Source organism: Acipenser ruthenus, chromosome 2 (assembly GCF_902713425.1).
Source record: "Acipenser ruthenus chromosome 2, fAciRut3.2 maternal haplotype, whole genome shotgun sequence".
NCBI lineage: Eukaryota > Metazoa > Chordata > Actinopteri > Acipenseriformes > Acipenseridae > Acipenser > Acipenser ruthenus.
The window spans coordinates 56,171,534-56,188,098 of record NC_081190.1 but is presented as its reverse complement, the minus strand read 5'-3'; the positions used below and the strand labels follow the sequence as shown (position 1 = coordinate 56,188,098).

The 16,565-nt window shown below is 39.0% G+C and overlaps 1 protein-coding gene across 1 annotated transcript in view; it reads left to right on the top strand.

Annotated features, from left to right (window-relative positions):
• Positions 1-11,117, top strand: part of LOC117408661 (sec1 family domain-containing protein 2) — a 208,588-nt gene extending 197,471 nt beyond the window's left edge. Inside the window, exons 8-9 of the mRNA XM_034013856.3 lie at positions 3,663-3,782; positions 10,798-11,117. Of these exons, the coding sequence (XP_033869747.3) occupies positions 3,663-3,782; positions 10,798-10,890 (213 nt within the window). The 3' untranslated portion in view covers positions 10,891-11,117. The remainder of the gene's footprint in view (positions 1-3,662; positions 3,783-10,797) is intronic.
• Positions 11,118-16,565: the final 5,448 nt, after the last annotated feature.

Below are 16,565 nucleotides of genomic sequence, written 5' to 3'. Positions count from 1 at the left end.
GGATCATAAGGATTTTTAATTCTACTGTCTTAAAAATCAATGTATTCTAGAAGCAGTATATATATATATACAGTATATTGTGACAACGTGTGGGGGAAAACAGTTGAGGGCAGGTATATAGGCCCCAGAATCAGACGTAGTCTGTATCCTTTTTAAAAATAAGCAACTGGAGAACTATGTATAACAGCATGCTTTGCGGCAGCCGGGAGAACATTTTTGGGGTTTGGTAACTGGCGGCTATCTTGTCTCAAAGGGCATCACGGCAGGGCTCCGCAAGCCAGAATGGAAGCTTGTTAGGAGAAATGGGCGACAGCTGTTTTTACTTAGTATCAGCTGCAGAGAGTATAAAAAGGACACACAAGAGAGAGAACTTGAGGGTGTGTGGACAGGAGGGGGTGACCTGTAGAGGTGAGCGTTGTTCTGTGTTTCCTTAAAAAAAGAAAACTTTGACTTAGTTCGGTAAGCAGCTAGCTGCCCGACTTCTAGTTAGGGAAACTAACTTTATGTTAGTTAGTGCTCCGAGAAGAAGAGTTTTTGTTTGTTTTTTTTGTGTTTGTTTGTTCTGTGTGCTGACAATAAAATTCCAGGTACCGCCCTGGTTAAAACTACAGTTACGCCTGTGTGTCAAATACTTCTGTCCGAGAAGACTGTGGAAAAGGTCCCACAGACAGTGTTTTAGAACCCCACACTGTTACATGTGTGGAGAATGCGGGCACTTGGATAACTTAATAATAATAATAATAAGAGAAAATGGAAGATGTACTAAAGGCACTGCTCCAGCGGGAGACCAACCGGGTTACCCAGGAACAATCCACACAGCTATTGTCACTGGCAGCCCAACAAGAAACTAATCGAATGTTAATGGGGAAAAATTGAACAAGGACAGGCTGAGGTCCGTGAGCTGGCTACAGGATTGGAAGCCGTTGTGACGGCACAACCGTGAGAGAAGGGGCACGACCTATACATGCTAGCCATTGACTCTGACGATGTGGAAGCTTATCTAAAGGCTTGTGAACGCACCGCAGAGAGGGAAGACTGGCTGCCAAACCACCCTTATGGAACAAACATATATTTTTTATATATGGTATAAAAGTATGATCCTTATATTGTTTCTTTTTTCATGTCGAAAAATTCCCCTGGGTCGACATTGTCAATACCTTTTAGGATTTTGAATGTTTGAATCAGATCACTGTGTAGTCTTCTTTGTTCAAGACTGAATAGATTCATTTCTTTTAGCCTGTCTGCATACATGCCTTTTAAACCCGGGATAATTCTGGTCGCTCTTCTTTGCACTCTTTCTAGAGCAGCAATATCCTTTTTGTAACGAGGTGACCAGAACTGAACACAATATTCTAGGTGAGGTCTTACTAATGCATTGTAAAGTTTTAACATTATTTCCCTTGATTTAAATTCAACACTTCTGTGTGGTCCAGTGGTTAAAGAAATGGGCTTGTAACCACGAGGTCCCCGGTTCAAATCCCACCTCAGCCACTGACTCATTGTGTGACCCTGAGCAAGTCACTTAACCTCCTTGTGCTCCGTCTTTCGGGTGAGACGTAGTTGTAAGTGACTCTGCAGCTGATGCATAGTTCACACACCCTAGTCTCTGTAAGTCGCCTTGGATAAAGGCGTCTGCTAAATAAACAAATAATAATAATAAATATATCCGAGCATCTTGTTGGCCTTTTTTATAGCTTCCCCACATTGTCTAGAGGAAGACATTTCTGAGTCAACATAAACTCCTAGGTCTTTTTCATAGATTCCTTCTTCAATTTCAGTATCTCCCATATGATATTTATAATGCACATTTTTATTGCCTGCGTGCAGGACCTTACACTTTTCTCTATTAAATGTCATTTGCCATGTGTCTGCCCAGTTCTAAATGCTGTCTAGATCATTTTGAATGACCTTTGCTGCTGCAACAGTGTTTGCCACTCCTCCTATTTTTGTGTCGTCTGCAAATTCAACAAGTTTGCTTACTATACCAGAATCTAAACCATTAATGTATATTAGGCAGAGGACCTACTGGTACTCCACTGGTTACCTCGCTCCATTTTGAGGTTTCTCCTCTAATCAGTACTTTCTGTTTTCTACATGTTAACCACTCTCTAATCCATGTGCATACATTTCCTTGAATCCCTACTGCATTCAGTTTGAGAATTAATCTTTTATGCGGGTCAAAAGCTTTCTGGAAATCTAAATAAACCATGTTGTATGCTTTGCAATTATCCATTGTCGATGTTGCATCCTCAAAAAAATCAAGCAGATTAGTTAGACACGATCTCCCTTTCCTAAAACCATGCTGACTGTCTCCCAGGATACTGTTACCATATAGGTAATTTTCCATTTTGGATCTTATTATAGTTTCCATAAGTTTACATATAATAGAAGTCATGCTTATTGGTCTGTATATATATATACCCTTTCCTGTCACAGTGAGATGCTCCAATGCTAAACATCTCCCAACCACACACAGATACAGAGAGAGACATGCACTTACACTCATTTCATACACATGACACCAGAGCCGCCACATAAAGAACAGACACTTGGCATGAATGTTTTGCACACAGTGGGATGTTTGACCTGAAACTGGAAATCATGTGGCCAGCATGTTATAGCTGTGGACATGAGCCATGAACGCCTTGCTATGAGTGCCAGCCCAGACACAGGATCATTGTGTGAGCCTGGTTAATGAATGTTCGATTCAAGAGTTGCAGTCCTGCTGTAACATTAGATAGAGAAACAACAGTGCTGGAAACATAATGTGGCGCCTTCAAAGGGAAGGCCTGATTAAGCAGATTCTGGAGAAAGAAACAGATAATGTTGCTAGCACAAAACCTTAAGTGCATTTTTTAAAACTTCAAATTACTAGGAATCGTTTAAATCATTTGATAATAATGTGCACACTAAAGTCTTGGATACATATTTGTATTAATCTGAACCTGCATGTCCTTCAGATTTTATGTTTGAAATTGGTGAGTTATTCAGGCTCCAAAACAATGTATAATAATACATTTGAGATACAAGTATACTGTGTTCTAGTTCTGTCTATTTTTTCTTCTTCTAATTACACAACTATCAGAATTTTCTGACAAAGTAGTCCTACCAACATTTCAGTCCTACAAATGAAATTTGCCTTTCCAAAGTTTCCAGTCCGCGCTACAGTCTTTGGCAGCTTGGACAGCTCAGGCATACACATGTCATGAGCTGATCCTTCCCTTCTTTATTTTTGTAACAAATTTCAGGGATGATATGGACACATCCACACCTGATGTCTGTCCTGGCCATTACATGTATTTGTACCCTGTTTATTTAAAGCTGGTCTATTAAGTATAGAGGAAATGTCACATAAACAACTAGTTTTCATGAGGGTTCTGCTTAAAAGGCCAAATCTAGTCTTTCCAAAACCTGAAAAAGTATATACTGTGGAAAAAATGCAGATCATTCAAGCCTGAGCAGAGCTACTTATAGAAATAAGTCATTTTTTTCAACATGGTACCACCAGATGTGGCACATATATAGAAGCAAGTCATATTTATAGTATTTTCATTGTTTTCTGCTGGCAGATGTTAGAATCTCATAGAAGCTGATAGGAACTACATTTTTTCTTCAATTTGTTAACTTTCCTGCTGTTTGTCTCTTACTTTCTCTCATGACAGGTGAGCCGCCCCCACCCAAGTGACCACCCCCTTCTCATCCTGTTTGTGGTGGGTGGAGTTACACCTTCAGAAGTCCATCTGATTAAAGAAGTGGTGTCATCACACAAGTCTGCCCTTCAGGTACTGTAATATACATTTATAAATGTAGACTTAGGAATAGGAAATCATTGATATTTTCATCGAAATTATATTTTATTAGTCATTTCTTTTATGAAAAATTTACCTCACAGGGCTCTCAAAGTAAGGACCCAGTTGAGAGACTACCACTACCATGATCTCCTAGCAATCATAGCAGGGCAGATGCCTCTTGCACATGGATGAGATAGAGAGAGTTTACAGAGCTGTGCATTATAGAGTTTTACATTTTAAATTAACTCCCCATCGGGGAAAAAAGTAACTTTTGGTGAAATGTTACTGTCCAACCAGTATTTTAAGAATGAGAATCTCTATGTATCATCACTGGCCTATATCGTGCAAAACCAATTAAGCAAATTATTCAAACACATTAGCACTGGAAAAGTTTAAAAGAATAAATACAGTGTTTAATTGGTGTATTTATACGTGCTTAGACCCATTCCTGTGTATTTATATTTAATCTAATCAGTCACAGACATTCATTCACATAAAAAACATTTTAACATACCAGATATAGGTGCCCCTGCCTCATCAAGTCTCCAATTAAACCTTCATTCTTTACTTTTTTATTGGATACTACTCCTCAGACAACATTAGTAAATTAAAGACAGGATGGTCATCAGAATGTGTCTGAGGACAATAGTGATAGCATTCTACAATGAAAGGAAATCTCAAGAATCAGGAATGAAGGAAATGCAATTAAAAATCGTGTAGTTCCTGTTTAAAAATGTATTTTATATTAAACATGTTGATATTGTGGTTGTGAGCCTGTGCTAGATGTCTTTGATTAAGAAGTACTAAAATAAATTGAAAAAAAGACTAAAGTTTCAACATTGAATTTTGTAGTTTCTTTTAATATTTCTAAATTCAGCGTTTAATAGATACATAGAAACTATCTTTGGGGAATATGTTTTCTTTCTCATAAAGTTGCATACTCAGAGGGCTGTAGCAGCCCCACAAATGCATCTCCTAGGGGGGTTGTTGGTACCTCCAAGAATAGTGTACAAATCTGGGATGCAACAAAGACTAGTACATGTTTGTATATTATTTTATACCTTGTTCAATCTCTGAGAAAAGACATTACATAATGGATTAATTGTTACGCCTTACATGAACATAATTGCCTTAACACCTGAGTAACACAGAGGCTCCCCTTATTTATATAGTCATTAGCTATTTAATATACACAGCTTTTTCTCATTTATTCAGTTTCTCCAGATGAAACAGACTAATTTCCATCATGCTATGTAGAACAACAGATTGAAGCCCTTCAGAAAAATAAGAAGGGTTGTATCTGTGAATTGTTTTCTCTTTATATCTGAATGTGGGCCAGTAATTGTGAAAAGAAAATGCAAAGTGGAGCAAGCAGAGAAAGACTGCATTGTGCAGCTATTTAGTCTGATCAAGCACAAGTGTTAGATTTTATTATTGCTTTAATAGTTCGGGGCTGTTCACTTCATATGAGCATAACCACTGGCAACTAGGTCAAAGATTTCCTGTGCGAGAAAGGGTAACAGTAAAATAGAAAGAACAAGAAACTCTTTCATTTCTGAACAAATAGAGAAACTTTTTAAGTATGTTTGAAATGTATTTTATATTGTTGTATAAAAAGTTATTTCTTGCTTTCAACTTTTGGGAAGACGAATTATATTTAAATGAAACATAACCTTTAACTGTTGAGGCGGGTCAAAATGACCCAAACAAGAGTTAAAAATCCATTTGTCTTCAGCTTTTTTTTTTTTTTTTTAATCTCAACTGCTCTGCAGATTCTGCTATGGTATTCTTTGATTTACACGCTGTGCCATGCCTTTTGAGAGGAGTTCCAAAAGCCTATTTCTGCTTGTTTTCGTATTATGTATCCACAGTAGTTAAATGAGTGAAACTTTAAAATCTATTTATTATGTATACTGTATGTATGAGCAAATGCAACTTAATCTCTGCCCTCTCGCCTGTTGAGCTGAAGATCTGTGCTTCCTTTTGGAATAAAATAAATCACACAAATTCAGTTGTACAGAAGAGTGTTTTTCTCTCTTGTTTATAAGGTCATTTGATGGGTTACTTGGTTTGTTTTATGCTAATTTAAAATGAAAGAGTATTTGAATATTCATTTGAAATTGTGAAAGAATAATGTTGATAATGTTATTGCTAAAAAAAAAAAAAAGGTAAGAAAAGGATGTTAAAGCCTTGGTTATAAACTACAGACAGTTAGAAAGACAGACCTCCATATACCCAGAGGTAAGGATGTATTCAATATGTTTTGCTTAAGATGCTATTCAGCAAGTTTTGTGACAATTGGAAGTGGTTATACAGACAGAATTACTGTCTGTATATGCATCCATAGTGGTGGATAGTAAGCCAAAAACGCTATAACCCTAGATTTGAATCCAGTATCTCCAGATCAAACTGCCTCCCATAAATTACAGTAGACTGCAGTTCGATTTAAACCATGGTGAAAAATGAACACGTAGGTGTTGAAAGGTTACATAACTAAGGAGGAAAGACTGACCTTTCAATCTCCAAAAAAAGGAACAATATCAAAATAAATCCTGAGGAGACTAAGTTGGATTTCTAATAAGATTAGTTTTTTTTGATATTCATAGATAACGTGTGGCTAAATGGGCTTTTAATGTTTGTAAAAAAGGTTTTGGTCTAGATTTGGTAAGTAATTTAGATTGGACAGGAGTGACAGACAAGCAAGGGAATGCCCACTTGTGTCTTATTTTAGGAGGGCATTCTTTCTGTAATCTTTAGAAGGAATTCCTTCTGTAGCTGCAGGGTGTTTCACTGCACATTGCTCTTCACGATTGTAAAAGGGTTGTCAAGAGAACTGAAAGACCAAATTGCCACCTTGAGGTTGTTTTTTTCTGAGGTGTCCAAAGGATTATCTGGATTTTCGCTACAGCACTGTAATATTGTTGTGCCACCTGTGTAACATATTTCACCTGTAGAAATATTTCAACTGTTAAAATAAACTTAAACCTTACCAATAGTCCTCCCAAGGCATTCTTTATCACTGTACTAGTGTTATAAACCAGTTGAACAGCCACCAAATAATGGAAAGAATGTACCTGGAGGAGTTAAAGCAAGTGTTCTACAGGCTTTTCAATCATGCCCAGGCAGGTGTCTGTTGCAGTAGTGTTCAGGGTCATGATGATCAATATACATTAGCACTGTATAACTCATGATAGTATAAAATTAGGGCTTTTGTTGGTTTTTTTTGGTGCTTGTTTTGAGCTATTTTCAAGTTTTATGTAAATTGTTGTTTTTTTTTTAGGGGGGCTTTCGCTTTTTATATACTATAAAATTATTGTTTTCAGTTACTTTCCACAATGTCTGGGCTTTTTTTTTTTTCTGGCTCTGTTGTGGGATCGGAGGACACCCACTGAACCTTCAGTTCTCCTGAGCTGTACGGGGAATTGCTGCGGTGAAGTGAAAAAAGTATTGGGCATTCCAAATTGGGAAGAAAATCGGGGGTATAATAATTGGACACACTACATTGTTTGACTGATAATAATGCAGTTAATTGGCATGCTCTCATATAGTGTAGTTGCTTCAAACTTGCATTTATTTATTTATTTAAAATATTTTATAGTATTGTTGTTTGTAAGCAGTATTGCATAGATATTTTCAAGAAATTGTCAATTGTATGTACTATAACTTGTATTCTAACAGTTTAGCATAGTAGAGCTTATGTGAATTTAGGTAAAAGAGAAGTCAGAGATCCAAAATGAATGACACATTGAATGATAGATCAGCAACGTTAAATTAATCCATGTAATGTTCAGTACAAATACACTAGGAGACCTTAGACAATACAGCTATAAATAATGCAAAACTTAAACAAGAGTGACAGTGCCAGTGAGAAGAATAATCTAGCTCTAGAGAAAGAAAGGCAAAACCTAGGTTGCATCCTTATAATGAATCTCTTCCACGGTTATTGTTTGGATGAAGGAGATTTTAAAGTGTGGGAGTTGAGTCATATTCCTTCTCTGTAGCTTTTAGAAGATAGAAGTTAGGAATGTTGTGTTATGATTACAAAAGTGTAGCTTAATTGTGCAGGCAGGGAGACCACTGGAAGCAGGGAGTCCAGCAAGGAGAGTAACAGTAGTCCAATCTGGAGAGTACAAGAACTTGCACCAGGAGTTGGGTGAAATAAGTAGTGAGAAAAAGATTCGGTAGTTGTTGCTAAGAAAGAAGCAGCAAATGAGTGCCAGGGAAGAGCTGTGTTGAGAGAAGGAGAGGGAGGGGTCAAGAGTAACACCTAGGTTTTTAGCAAAAGGAGAGAGGGAGAGTCAAGGGATACCGAGATGGAGAGGTCAGAGGAGAGAGAGGAAGCAGAAGGAAAGTAGAGGAGGTCAGATTTAGAGAGATTCAGTTTGAGGTGGTGAGAATGAGTCCAAGTTGAGGAATTCTGAGATGTGGGTCAAAGGAGATGATGATCTGGGCATCATCAGTGTAAAGGTGGTAGGAGAAGCCAAAAGAGTATATGAGAGTACCTAGTGAGCAGATGGAGTCAGAAGAGGAAGGGTCCCAGGACAGATCCTTGAGGTAAACCTGTAGAGAGGGGGCAAGGAGAAGAGATAAAGCCATTCCTGGAAACCAGCAAGGCAGTGCCTGAGATCCCCAGGTCAGAGAGGAGAATGTAGCATTATCGACAGTGTCAAAGGCAGAGGAAAGGTCAAGGAGAATTAGAATGAGGAGAGGGAGGCAGCCCGAGCAGTGGAGAGTCAGTAACTGAGAGGAAGGGGGTTTCCATGGAATGTGCAGGATGGAACCTGGATTGAGAAGGTTAAGCAGAGTGCTCGGTGAGGAAGGATGCCAGCTGACGGTGGACAGCTCGTTCGAGAGTTTTAAAGAGGAATGGGAAGCGAGAGACAGGGTGATAGTTCTGGGTGAAGCAAGAGGTTTTTTAAGAATGGAGGTGATGCAACAGTTTTAAAGGCTGAGGGAAAGGAGCCAGGGAGCAGAGAGGTGTTAATGAGGGAGGAGATAAAAGGAATAAGAGTGGGGGCAATGGCTTGTAAGAAGCAAGCAGGGGAGGGGGATGATGGAGAGGAGAGAGGGAAGATGGTCTGGAGAATAGCTTCTGAATGTCCTCTAATTTGGAGCAGAAGAGAAAGGCAGTCATCAGGTGGAAAGGAGGAGGATTGGGGAAGGAGTGGGGGTATGAGGAGGGAGGAAAAGATGGAGAAAAGTCAGCAGGGTTGTTGGTGGAGGACAGGATGATACATTTATAGTAGGAGTGTTTGGCAGTGGTCTAAATCAAAGGGTAGCTTGTATCTCGTCCATCTCCACTCAGCAGTGAGCATCTCATTACGGGATGAGCACAGTGTAGAGGATAGCCAGGGCTGGGGAGGGTAAGACTAAGCAGGGTGGGAGACGATAGGACAGAAGGAGTCAAGAGTTGTGGTGAGAGAAGAAGAGAGAGTCATGGTGGCCGAGTCTGCTGAAAGCTGGGAGAGTGAGTGAATTGGGAGAAGGGAGAGATCAGAGGAAGTAAAGGTGGTTGGGGAAAGGGAGCAGAAATTGCAGTAAAAAGAGAGAATGGGGAAGAGGTGGATGGGAGAGAGGGTAGAAGAAGTGAAAAGGAGATGAAGAGGTGGTCTGAGAAGGAAAAGGGGTGGTAGTAGGAGTAGAGCAGTTTCTGGAGAAAATCAGGTCCAGCTGGCAGCCAGGAGGCAAAGAGGAGAGAGAAAGAATCAAGAAAATGGAGGAAGCCAGCAGAATGAGTCGAGTTGGAGAGATAAATGTTACAGTTGCGCAAAAGAATGATAGGGATAGAGGTGGTGATAGAAGAGAGGAAAAAATCAAGCTTGCCAAGGAAGTGAGCAGAGGGACCAGGGGGGAAATAACTTTTTCATAGAGATCAGTTTTATAATAATCACATGATTTCCAAATCATATGAAATATAATCGCCCAGTGATTAAATTATATATTTTTTCGTAAACTGGCCATTACTAAAGCCTACAGTTCATTGCTTTGTTTACCAAGCTGGCCCTATCTTTTCAACTGCTTCTGAAAAATATTAGCAACTGAACAACTGAGTTGAAATGGTTGTGCTTATCAACCCTTCATAGTGCATTTCAAAGGCTTCAAAAACACAACAACAGAGGCAGGACACAAGGTGTAAATGCCTACTGTTTAAACAACACAATTAAAAGGAGAGGGCCGTTATCAAGCAGTTAATGCCTGTGTGAGTTTTTAAGTCAAACCAGAAGTAACTGACTGGCCAGCATTCATTGTTCTAATATAAAGAAACATTTTTAATTATCTTGAAATATTTAACATCTTATCAGCTTATCTGGTATTCATCTTCACAAATTCAGACAGCTTTGTTAAATTCTGTAAACTTCTGCTGCTAGCATTGCAAACTGTATGCTGGCCTGCACCATTCTTTTCCATGAGGAGGCAAGGGCTTTAGACTTTAACCTTTAACCTTTACTTATTTATCTAAAATTTCACTCACCGGTGAAGGTGCCAGGGGGCATTCAGCATCACAATATCACACAATTAATAAGTGGACAGAAATAATTCATTTAGCTCTGTTTCATTTTAGCAACTGATTTTTAAAGCTATTCAATGTTGGCAGTTGTTTAAGATAATTGGGTAATTGGTTTCATCCATGTAAGGTCTGGCAAGAAAAAAGTCACCTAAAATGTCCCCCAAAAAAGCAAAAAGTGAACAAGTGTTCTGAAACAGGAGACATGACTTTACATTTACTCCAATGTTTACTTTTAAAGAGCTTTATAAGCTAACTTGATTGTAGTGTGGTGCTTCATTGTAAATGTTGTTGGCTTTTTACTTTTAAGTGTTGTAGTTGGAATAACATCATCATAGCCTCAGCTGGTCTTTCAGCAAGAATTGACACCCAAAACAGAGTTACTGACCACTGTTAAGCCCCCAGCTAGGCCAGTAGCAATCAGTGGATGCAGTCAGTCGTTTGTGTTTTTCCTGAAAATAACCTCTTTATAAACAACCCTTCTCTTTCTTTCACCCTTAGATAATCGTGTTGTCCTCTAGACTGCTGAAACCGCTCGACATTCCTGAGCTGCTGTTTGCCACTGACCGTCTTCATCCGGATATTGGCATGTGAACAGAAAACACGGAAGGGTGACATGGTTAGCATTGTCCCCCATCACAGTCCATTTGTAATGTGAGCAAAGAAATGTAAAAGAAAAGCCACTGAAATTCATCTCTGTACAGCAGGAGCTTGTCAAGCTCAAAATCAGTCTGTCAATCAGGGCTTAGATGGCTGTTGATGTTGATGCATGACCATACACAGCTTAAAATGGTGTTAATAAATTACTGAATACAATTCAACTTGACTTGGGTGACTTGCAATCAATTCCGCTTTATACAATGTTTTACCTTAAAGATATAAGACCCTGCTTTATAACAAGTTTGAAACTACCTCCTTAACTCCCATTTTGAACCTCCTTAAAAAAACATGTAATTCTGCCCCATCTCAAAATAACAACTGCTTATGTTTGTGTAAGAGCAAGAAACTGCTATTTTGTGGGTTTTTTATGTGCTGGCAAGCTGTAGTTTAGGAAATTATCTGTAAATAGTTGCAAAAGTAACATATAATTAGGGTGACCAGAGGTCCAGGTTTTTGATCAAAGGTTCTGGTGTCCCGACATTTTTCTCAAAATCTTAAACATCCCAGTTTTTAGCCACTTCCTGTAGTGCGACACACTCTATATATCTTTTATCAAAATAACGTAAACAACTGCTTCCTATATAAGTATAGTCACCTGCAGTGAAAACAAAATCAAATAAAATAAAAAAGGTACTAGGGTAATCAAGAACGTTATTTTTATAAAGTGATTAACACAGACATACATGCTCAGTGCGCCATGCGTTTTCATTTAGTTTACATTAAATATGAATCTACAGTTATGTGCAATACGATAATTTTGTCGCTGTTCAGTTCTGGCGGGATTTAGCACAGACACAACTTGGCAGAATCCAGGTTAAATAAACCACATCAACGACGTCGATAAATAGAGCCATCCTGACGCAGTGAGTAAAAAAAGAAAGAAATAAAAATGCCAAAATGTAAATGGATCTACAGAATGTATTATTATTATAATTATTATTAGTATCATTATTGTTATTAATAAACACCATACAAAAGTAGAAATATGTACTGTATATAACACAATATGGCAAGTTAATCTAATTAGCCACAAATTATACACTTGGGAGTGTAATGAAATTAGCTAGCGGCTTAAAAAAAAGATAATACTGAGTGGGAGGATATTTAAATAACCATGAAATAGCCTATATTTAACAGGTTGACCAATTATTTAACAATGTGTCCCGGTTTTGAGCTTTGAAAATCTGGTCACCCTACATATAATGGGTTGCAGCATGTTCAATTGAACAGTCCTCGAGAGGACAATGAGTCATTGGGGTATAAGTTTACCTGCACTACATTTAAAGAAGTTCAAGAGTAAATGTATAAATGGATGCCCCTTGAGAAGAGTACTACTGTTTCTCTGAATTTAAAAGACAAACCATTTCCTGTAGTCAAGTGATGTTGGGTCAGTATTGTCAGAAGAGTGCTCACAGTAACAAATGTATTTAATGACTGGCAATATTGATAGAATTTTATTATGACAAACTAATTGTAATGCTAATTACATTTGTAGGGGGTGACGGTGTAATTCCTGTCCAACCACTCTCTGCTTGACCCTCTCCAATCTGGCTTCCGCTCTGCTCACTCCACTGAAACCGCCCTCCTGTCTGTCACCAACTCACTTAAGTGTGCCCGAGCTGCCTCTCTCTCCTCTGTCCTAATTCTCCTTGACCTCTCTGCTGCCTTTGACACTGTTGATCACTCTATTCTACTATCATCTCTTGCTGACCTGGGGATCTCTGGCTCTGCCCTGGCCTGGTTCTCCTCCTACCTCTCCAACCGCACTTACCAGGTAACCTGGCGTGGAGCAACCTCCACATCTCACCCTCTCTTAACTGGAGTCCCCCAAGGGTCAGTCTTGGGTCCTCTCCTGTTCTCTCTCTACACCCGCTCCCTGGGCCCCCTCATCGCATCCTATGGTTTCTCATACCATTTCTATGCTGATGATGCTCAGATTTTCCTCTCCTTCCCCACCTCTGACTCCACCATCTCCTCCCGTATCTCTACCTGTCTGTCTGCTATTTCCTCCTGGATGCACTCGCATCACCTCAAACTCAACCTCTCTAAATCTGACCTCCTTTTCTTTCCCTCCTCCTCCCCCTCCTCTGATCTCTCTATCTCTGTTCCTCTGGAATCTACCACACTCTCTCCCTCTTCCTCCGCTAAGAACCTTGGAGTCACCCTGGACCCCTGCCTCTCTTATTCCCAGCACATCTCCACTCTGGCATGGACTTGCCGATTCTTCCTGAGCAACATCCGAAGAATCCGACCCTTCCTCACCAACTATGCTACCCAGCTCCTGGTCCAGGCCCTGGTACTCTCCCGCCTAGACTACTGCAACTCCCTCCTGGCTGGCCTCCCTGCGTCCGCCACCCGTCCGCTCCAGCTCATCCAGAACTCTGCTGCCCGCCTGGTGTTCTCTCTGCCTCGCTTCACCCACGCTACTCCACTACTCCGCTCGCTCCACTGGCTCCCGATCACCGCTCGCATCCAGTTCAAGACTCTTGTACTAGCCTACAGATGCCTTGACCAGACTGCACCCAGCTACCTCCAGACCCTCATCTCTCCCTACACCCCCACTCGACCTCTCCGCTCCGCCTGCACTAGAAGACTAGCTCTACCTCCGCTACGCTCCCCTGCCTCCAGAGCCCGCTCCTTCTCCACCCTTGCTCCGCAGTGGTGGAATGACCTTCCTACAGATGTCAGGACTGCCCAGTCCCTGACCACATTCCGGCGCCTCCTCAAGACTCACCTCTTCAAAGAGCACCTGTAGAACTCCTCTGTTTGTATCCTGGGACACTATCACCCTTCATGTAAATGTGCTTTATTTTGCTCTTATCTGCCCCCTATTTTACTGCATTTAATCCTGTACTTCAGAATACTGTAATCTGCCAAGTGTTTAACCTGTAGTACTTTGTATTTAATCACATCCTGATGTAACTATCACTATTTAATCATATCCTGATGTAACTATCACTATTTAATCATATCCTGATGTAACTATCACTATTATCTGCTGTATTATTGAATTGTGGTTTGTCACACTTGTACTTTGCTTGAACAAAAGTTATTGTATTTCTTGCTCTTATTGTATTACTTGTATTGTAACACTTGAAATGTATTTGCTTACGATTGTAAGTCGCCCTGGATAAGGGCGTCTGCTAAGAAATTAATAATAATAATAATAATAATAATAATAATAATAATAATAATAATTCACATTACAGTATTTTATTTGGTGTCCTCATTCTGTTTATTAGGTTTTCTAAAAAAGCGACATATCACTTTTCATTCTTAATACTAATGTATATAAAATTATATATTAAAAGTATATTAGTATATTAGATTAATGCCTCAGAAGTAAAGTACTTAGCGCTTGTTCAATACAATCAATGCAGAATTAATAAAGTCATTTTAAATTCCAGTCCATTGAAAACAATAGAGATTCAGGGTACCTGCATAGACGGTTTAGATCCCACATAGAGGAGTTTGTGTTCAAAATGTTAATAAAACTGAATAAAAAATGTATCTTTTTTGTTAGGAAATCATTATTTTATAATACGTTTAAGGTAGAGTGTCCGTCTTGCATACTGTTTGTGATCAATCCTTGTCGTTTCTGCCGCTATCCATTTTGCGTGACACAAACAGAATGTGCTATCTATAAAATATGTTAAATTCTACGTAACATTAACCCTTTCATGCATGAAATCTGAAATAAAGTAGACACATGATACATATATTTTTCATTGAAAATTGTTTCAATTTCTTTATATGGGGGAAAATAACATCCTCGTGTCATTATGCATTTGCGTCTTCCATACGCCCCTAAATAAAGATTAGAGGTCGCCATGCTTAGTGAGTTTAAGCTAAAACTTAAAACAGTATATAATTCAAATTTAAATACTGGTTTGACACCTGATTTTTAGTATGCTGGTGTTTTAAATACCAGATTTATGTTTAAAATATGTAGAAGGTGATACTTGTCACCTATGCACACATCACAGGTTAGACACAGGTCATGGATTCCTGAACTGCTTGCAGTAGCGAATTTGCTGTTCACTTTCATTCAGCCTAATCAAGGTACACCCAACACATTTGCATAATGAGCCCTTTGGCTGAAGTAACAACAGAACCTTTCAACTCCCCTCGCACTGTAGACACACCACCTTATTGTACAATTGAATAGAAACTTTGACATCGCCTTAATTGAATTATACATGAGATAAGGATATAAACAGCCATGGTAGATAATTCCTTGTTCAATTGTTACATAACATGCTAGGGATCTTCTTTAGCGCAAGTTATTGAACATAATCGCAGGGTATGTGGAGGCTGCCCATCTGAATGTAATTTGCATATAGAACGACCTTCTTTAGCATACATGTTTGAGTGTATCATCATCTGTGGGTGTATGGAGGCTGTCTTTATATTATACTGTTTTTTACATTAAGCAGTGTGCACATGTATTAGAACACCTCAAGATTTGTCATTTATAACCTTTATATACCTACCTGCATGAAAACCTCTGGGTGTGAGAATCACAATTTTAAGTCAGTAATCAGTGATGTAGGCACTTGTGTGAAAATGTTAGACCACTTTGAGCTTTAATTAAGCAGCAAAACAACTTCCAAAAAGTGCATTTTAACATTTGTGGCTATGTGTTCCCTTTTGCTTACTATTTTAAATGAATTGCATAGGTGGCCTATTAAAGTAATCAATTAAATTAGGCAATCACTAATTTGCCTATTTTGACAATTTTCCCATATTCAGTTACAGTGGTTTGATTTCATATGCACACCAAATCAAAACAACAGAAGCAATGGGGTATTCTGATAAATTTGCACACTACTGTATGTCTTGCAAAGTGTTTACTGGCAGTCCACTGTGATGAAACTTGACCTGGACTAACATTAGCATAAGCTATATGAAGGCATTTGTCCATCTTTCTAGATACAAAACTTTAAGGGGATGTAGGCCATGGTGTTCTATTTTCATCTAACTGACAGCTCTAATTTGGAATTTAAAGCTGTTTGGGGAGGGGGGGGGGGAATGTCACGGACATGCTTGGTCAAACTAGAAATGTATGCATCTCCATTTTTTCTTCTGATTATTCTGTTATGACATTTTGAGTTTAGAATCTGCACCCTGCATGGCTTGTACATAATTAAAATGTGAATGAGCCCCCAACACTTGGATTAATAAACAGTGTTTAAAGCAGTAGTACTGTAGTTGTCCTCCTGCCAAGCTCCTTGGTGAAAAGTAAGAGGACTTCAAACAATTCAGTGTGCTCTTCACTTGCAGAACATGTTTCACAGTTGCTATGGTTAACCAAATCAAAATACACATGTAACAATAAAACACTCCTTGTTCCAATTAGACGTCTAACCACAAGCTTGGGTATCTGCTTTTAGAAGTTACTTTGTTTACAAGTGTCCTTCTTATATCCACTTTTGAAATACCATGGGTATGTACCATGGGTACATAGGGAAAGGTAGGTAGAAAATAGCTGTGAGCATTAAACAATAATGACCACAAATTGTTTCAGTGTAATTGACCATATTGATTATCATGCACTATGTTTCAGAATTCAGATCTGAGCAGTGGAAGAAGACAATACCAGAAGGACA